The sequence below is a fragment of the Pundamilia nyererei genome, unplaced genomic scaffold, assembly GCF_000239375.1.
Source record: "Pundamilia nyererei isolate P.nyererei 1_Seehausen unplaced genomic scaffold, PunNye1.0 scaffold00049, whole genome shotgun sequence".
Taxonomy (NCBI): domain Eukaryota; kingdom Metazoa; phylum Chordata; class Actinopteri; order Cichliformes; family Cichlidae; genus Pundamilia; species Pundamilia nyererei.
Window position 1 is genome coordinate 2,767,730 of NW_005187450.1, and position 7,050 is coordinate 2,774,779.

Below are 7,050 nucleotides of genomic sequence, written 5' to 3' on the forward strand. Positions count from 1 at the left end.
CAAGAGCTTGGATGGTTTACGTAAAGCAGCCAGTGACGAGCAGCCTTTCGATGTTAAAGACATTTTTAACACTTCGCTAGAATCTGAGGCATTGAAAGAGACATTGTACAGACAGGCTAAAACCCAGGTATGTGACTGGCTTTTGGATGTCCGTTAAAAGAGGAAGGGCCGAGTCGCTCAGATAAAATAGGAGGAAGGGCAAAATATGTTGACTGGAAAGAAAGATCAGGGATGAGATGGATGCTTTCACATTTTCAGGAGCTAAACAGCACCTCTCTTCCTACTTTCCTATATCTTTGTATTTCACTTAACTTACTAACACATCACCTACAACCTTCTCTATTCGTTGCTGGTGTATTAAGTTTTAAAACAATTTAATTAAATTTTGTTACAAGGTATAAAGTCATGAAATTCGAAGATAATCACACTTGAGTGAAACACCAGCAACCAGATGTACTGTAATCCTTTCATTTCTGGACGTGTCGTTGGACACAATGAAAGCTTACTGAAGTTTCTGTATTTTCCTAAAAATCATCCGTCTTCTTCTTTCACAGGCTTATGCAATGATGCTGTCTCTCTCTGAGAACAACCCTTTGCACGCGCCCTCCCAGAACTCTCTGGACGCTTGGCTGAGCATGGGAGGTGGACCGTCTGAGACGAGCAGCTTTCACCCACTCAACCACATCTAAGCGCGCGAGAGAGAGAGAGAGAGAGAGAGAAAAGGTGGGAGGAAGAGTAGGAGGAAGAACAGAAAGACTGAGTGGACATGAGTAGGGGGCAAGACAAAGGATGATGGAGAAGATTTCATTGTCATACATTTTCAAGATAGAAAGAATGAGTTTGTGTGGATGTGTGTGCTTGTTTTGTGTGTGTCTGTGTGTGAGTGTTTGTTAAAGAAAGAAGGGGAAGATTTTCCCCCAGGTGAAGGGTCTTGCAAAGACTGTCAAAGCGAACGCACTGCTAAGCTCCTGTTGATGTGAAGGACATGATGAATGCTTCTCAATAGCATTGAAACTCTGCATTACTCTGATCCTCCCCAAGTGCACAAGGCTTACCGCAGCACCACAGAGACCCTGCGTAAGGCTCTCATAAAGACTCTTAATGACTGATACGTCTCTAAAGTCTCTATACACCGCCTACTACAAACACTGCAGAGACATGCTGCATTGGCACTGCATGTCCACAAGTTGGCACTGTTTCACCAAGAATAGAGTGAGAGTGTTGACCGCTGTCTCCGTGTTTCCTCCACCAACCATGGGTGACTTATTTACTGATTTTGTTTCAGTAGTAACAGCAGAATCAACAATAGCACCACACTAAATGTTAGTTAAAGAATTGGCAGATACAATAGACTGTTGATTTTTTTTTTTTTTTAAAGAATTTTATTCTACGTTCAAATGTGCTTTCAATGAGTTATCTGGGCCACTAGCCATTGTAATTGGTTATTCAAACTTGATCATGCTGAAAATGGATTTAAATCATGTTCAGAAAAAAAATGAGGAAAGTCTTTCTCTGCTTGTTTCATTGTCATTTGTTAATTTTATTCACATTAATTTTTCTTTCCTCTTACACAGTATTGTTTCTTCGTAGGCACTGCAGTGCTTAATTGTTAATATAATTAATTTAGAGAAGGACCAAAATTGTATGATATGTCATATGATGTACAAATTAACCTAGATGTTCATAGGAAGAGTGGTATGTGCCAAATAACCCATAGAAAATGTTTTGTTCTCTGACAATCATTTCATTTCCAAGGGGCTTGCATTTGCTGTCATAGTTTCTTTGTTTTTTCTTTCGTACTAAGCGCTTATATATTTGATTTCAGAAGTGTGTGTTTGTATTTATTTTTGGTTGTTTTGTCATGGTAGGGGGAGTGAAAATGAAGAAGTCATTTTATCCCTCGTTTCTTGTTGCTGAAGGAATGGTAAACTATCAGAACATGAGGGAGATTCAGAATCTCTGGTTTTGATGGGTTAGTGTGCCAAAATGAGAAAAAAATACAAAATCAAAACAAAAACAAAATAAAACAAAAAAACAAAAAACATGAAATTAATTGATTTTATTTATAGTGAAATATAGCTGTAGTTAGTCTTAGATCCTATTTGGCATTGAAACATCCTGCAGTGTTTAGCCTTTTTATTTCCTTGTTTTAGTTGAACCATTTTACCCAGTAGGCTGAATGTGTCTTGTTCAAAATGGTTCAAGTACTAAAGGGGGCAGGCTTGGACAACCTTCGTTATGGATGTCATGAAAAGGGCATTACATTGTTACACTATTGAATCTGAGTAGTTTCTACAACATCGAGCTCCCCCGTTCATCTGTTTCAGATTTAATACATGTCTTATAACCAACAAATACTGTTGTTTTTTGTTTTTTTAATGAGTTGTCCAATTTTATACGGTCCAAAATTCAAACGCACACAGCCACAACTGCACGAACATGGCATAATCACTGACTATTTGAGAAGAAAGACAACAACTCATTAAACCAAAAGAACTGATAAAAACAAACCACAGAAAGTATTAAAACGGGCATCGTAATTCTGCTGGTCGGTCCATTCAAATTAAATGTCTAGCTGTCTAGCTGGATGAGGAAAACCGAAACACTTGATAACTTCTTAATCTGAAATTCTTCTTCTGAGGTCATACTGAAAACTCATTCCATGTGGTCTACAAGGTAGCTGTGCCATGCAGGGGCGTGAGTAATTTACTGTAGATAGCTGCAAAAAGGTGGAGCGTGGGCATTGTTGATCACTGTTCCTCTCCGCATACTGGGACTTTTCTAACTAGGCCTGATGCTGTATTTTGAAAATAGCACTTAAATCATATGGGTCCAAGCCAATAATTGATCATGCTTAGGTCCCTGAATGTTAGAACAGATACATTTGGTTTCACTTTCACTAGATGGGCATGTTGTGCTCAACATGGAGAGGTAAGGATAACAGAAGCACTGTAATTTTTCTTCATGACAGTAGGTGGTAGTGTGATGCTAGGACTGCTGCATCATCTCAGTTTTCTAAAGACAGATGTCTTCTTTTTATATAATTCTACTGAATGAGATTCAATTCATGGTAAATGCATTGCTTTCCAACTTGTGGTTACAAAATGTAAAGACTTGGGTCATTAAGTTTTAAGGTTGACTGTTTGTAGTAATTCTTGTCATGGACTACTGTAATAAGTACGCGCTGTGTAAAGCAAAGGAACTGAAGGCATATAGGTATTTCATTTTGCCAGCTTCAGAACGTATTCTGGCAAGTGGTCACTGAAATATGTTTCAGCAAAATAGAAGATGGTTGCTGTTTGCCCCCGCTGTTACAGGAGAAAGTAAAAAATATACATAGTTTCTTTTTAACTGTATAGTATTTTAAAGAATGAAAAACATGGTGCATTTGTCTGAAGAAAAAAAATCATTGAAAAATATGGGTTTAAATGGATGGTGCTTGTTTTGTTAAAATCTGAGTTGTATATCGCCTCTGTTATGTTTATTGAAAGCAAACAAAAAAAAATTTATTGTGCATGACGTGTTAGCAGTCATAATGATGTCCATTTGTGAAACGTGTATCAAATCAAAAAAATTAAAAATTAAAAAAAAAAGAAAAGAAGGAAGAAAAAAAAAGAAATTCGTAGATGCACTTATTGTACATGTGGTTAGGTTAGTATGTTTGACTTCAACTTCTGACTGCCTTACAGATGTTTGGACAGGTGGTCCCGAAAGACTTAGAAAAGACTTGTCAGAGAAGACATAATGAAAAACAATAAAGGATTGTAGAATAATATTGAACAATTCTGAAATTGCAGTTCTTTTGATGCTTGTGATTATTGCAGATGTACTTTAGAGAAATTTCATTGAAAAGATATGACTCTGATGTTAATTCTGTAGAATAGCAATGTATACCAAATGTAATCTTTCCAATGCTATGAAGAATTTATACATGAAATTGATATGCAATAAAACCTGTGTGCTTTTTAAATGAGTCCTCCGTTGTTTATTTGTGGGCTAGAAGTGCCAGAAATAGTCACTGCTCAGCAAACAAAGGTGACAATGCTTTGAGCAGTTCCCCTCCGCTCAAAGCAGACACTCTAACAAGTTCAGTCCTCCTGTTTGTGAAGTTTAAAGAGAGTGAGAGGCTGAATTGAGGCCTGGTGTAAGATACTTTCAATAAGGTTTATTTTCTAAAAGAGCATTTTTGCTTCTTACTAACAGAACTTACACACAGTATTATTTGCCTTGACCTTATAAGTCCCTTTAAATTACTTATTTTGCTCATTGTGTGAAAAATATTGAATTTAATTATTATATCGCTATAGAAATTGTTTTTTGTCATAAATATAACCTTCTCACCTTTAACCCATGGAAATAAAAAAGTTGAATTAAGTGTTGGATGTCCAGCCAATTGGGCACATGGTGGAGATTAACTTTAAAAAAATTAAAAATAAAAATTATTGTAACTCTTCCCAAATTGCAGTTTCTACTGATTAAATTGTGTTTAAGAAATGGCAGTTTCTTTTGTAGTTGTTGAGGTCAAACAAAAATCTAGAAACCCTTTTAGATTTAGATGTAGTTAAACGTGCAAAACTACTGGGTAGAAAGAAAGATTTGATTGACACTGTCGTGCCAGTAAACAAACACGATCTACATGAAAATGTAGTCAGGAGGAAACATTGCCCAAAGGTTCACACTCAATAACTTATCACCTTTTGAAGAAAAATGCAGTGAACTCATCACCCAGCAAAGTGTGGAGGAAAAATTAAACAAAAAAAATCATAATGTTCATATTTTGTTAAATATTATTTTGCTGCTGTGGGCTTTACATTGAGGATTATACTAAGTTTTGGGTTGTTGTTGTTTTTTGTACCCCAAATCCTTCTTATACGCTATTGATTTATTCTTTGAAATTTAGTACATAAACAATTCTACATTTAGGTTAGGATGTGTTTTAATTGAGCCATTAACTCAGTTCAAATACAAGTCCAGCGGGATTAGAGGTGAATGGAACATTCAGGAGAAATGTGTTCTGTGATTTGAGGTCCAAGTGAAAAATATGAGGTTAAGAGCTGTGAAATAGAAAATAGAGCCAGACTATGGATTTAAAAGCAGTCGGTATCAAAGTCAGTTGCATAAAAACTTTAAATAAGCAGGTGCTGCATTGTTAATGTTGTAAGTTAGTTGGAATAGACTCTTTCATTTGGGAGAAAGTTAAACTGCAAACAAGTTGGCAATAATATGTGTTTGTGACGCATTAGTTACAGCTTTTCCATATTTCCAATCAAATGGTGGGAATGTATGTGTTGGATGAAGTCTGTGCTGAGTTGTAGTAGTGCAGGTGTAAAACAGAAGCCATACTTAATGGCAGCCAAGTGTTGATGTAAGAAATCCAGGTGTAAGCCAAAAGTGTAAACTCTGTGGGACATTGCAGGAGTTTTTCATGAAGATGAAAAAATAAAGTTAGCTATTTGTTTAATTGACTGTAAATTGACAAGCAAGGGATTAAAACAGTTACAGTTACAGTAATGTCTAGCTTTCTTTCTGTCTTTGCTTTCTAAGGAAATAGATCGTGCTATATTAACATGGTTTTATAAATCACAAGGTATTTTTACATGTGCGTAATTTGTGTTTAAGTGGGTCTGATACTATTCAACTTTTTAAAAAAGTAGAAGAAGAAGCAAAAGCAAAAGAAAACATTTAACCCAATCTCTCTTTTTAAAAAACAAAATTTGCCAACAATTAAATAAAAGGCTAAACAAAGTAAGAAAACATGATGATAGTTTACATATTCATACTTGTGGCTGCTCAGTCAGCTTCATATCTAGAAAAAATGCAGAGTAACTAATACACTGGTAGAGTGTGCTTGCACAAATATCTTAGGCTGTTTTTCTTCTCACATGGGGAAAAGCAGATGTCCACTGAACGTGCTGTGCCGATTTGCATTGTCAAAAATCCAAGCGCCATTCCACAGTCGCAAAAACACCACATCTCCTACCTCTAATAGCAATGTGACACCATTAGAAGAACTGACTGAATGAGGACTGCTCGAATGTTCGTATGCAAGAAAGACGTGCTCTCCATTCTTGACCAACACAGCCCCTGAAGGATGTGAATGATATCCATATACATAAAATTCAAAGTGGTACGCTCCTCTTACTGGTGCAGTGAAGGAACCTGTGGGACATTTTTAAAAATTTAAATGGAGTAAACATTGTCATCAAATCAAATTAATTCTAAAAAATGTATGTATTTGAGTACCTGTGTGTGAATTATAGGCATTTCCAATATTGGAAACAACATATTTGAAGACCAGAGGCACGTGTGTGTTAAATGGTCCAATAGTTTGTGAGCCTGTGCCTAACAGAGAGGCTGAGAAAGCCACACGTTTGACTGAGAGAAAGAGAAACACACGTGTTAAAGTGACTTATGATCCAGTAACTGTTTCAATAATGAGATTGTTTCCTGTTCAACAAACCTTCTGCTTCTCTCTTCAGGACCTCCACCTGGTTTTCTGTGATGTTTGCCCTACTTTTAATGGTGATTAGCTCTCCTCCTTGTGCTGGAATTAAATGAATAATTACATTTTTTTAAAAGATACTGTTTGACTATGAACATTTTTAATAAAATCACTTGTTGCTAAGCTTTTGAGCTAACTATTTCTCAGTGCAACACAATGTACCTGGTTGAAGTGGGATTTGCTAGGAGACAGTTAACTAAATACTAGTGTGGCTGTATGTGTATATTTTAGCATGCATGTATAAATTATGACCCCTGTGTGGGTTACAGTTACTTGTGCATCCAATTCTTGTTATTTAAAGAAATTAAAGATGTATGAGACACCATCATTTCACCCTGGAAAAACTTTAAGAAGTTTAAAGAAATGATTAAGAGCTCAAACTTGCTACGACATTCATGTCTGTGATGAGTGTATGCAAACTTGTGAGCACAGACGTATATACCTTGGCTCTCTTGCTTCAGCTTATCCATTTCTGCCCTTAGCAACTCCAATTCTTTCACCTTAGCTGCTTGTGCTGACAAAGAGAGTGATAAAAAGAAGAAGAAGAA

The 7,050-nt window shown here is 36.2% G+C and overlaps 1 protein-coding gene across 8 annotated transcripts in view; it reads left to right on the top strand.

The window, feature by feature from the left end:
- prdm16 (PR domain containing 16) overlaps positions 1-2,029 on the top strand; it is a 170,817-nt gene extending 168,788 nt beyond the window's left edge. For all 8 annotated transcript variants that reach the window (XM_005732990.2, XM_013910836.1, XM_013910839.1 and 5 more), the window contains one exon: positions 555-2,029. In XM_005732990.2, coding sequence (XP_005733047.1) covers positions 555-567 — 13 coding nt within the window. In that variant the 3' untranslated portion in view covers positions 568-2,029. The remainder of the gene's footprint in view (positions 1-554) is intronic.
- The last annotated feature ends 5,021 nt before the right edge of the window (positions 2,030-7,050 follow it).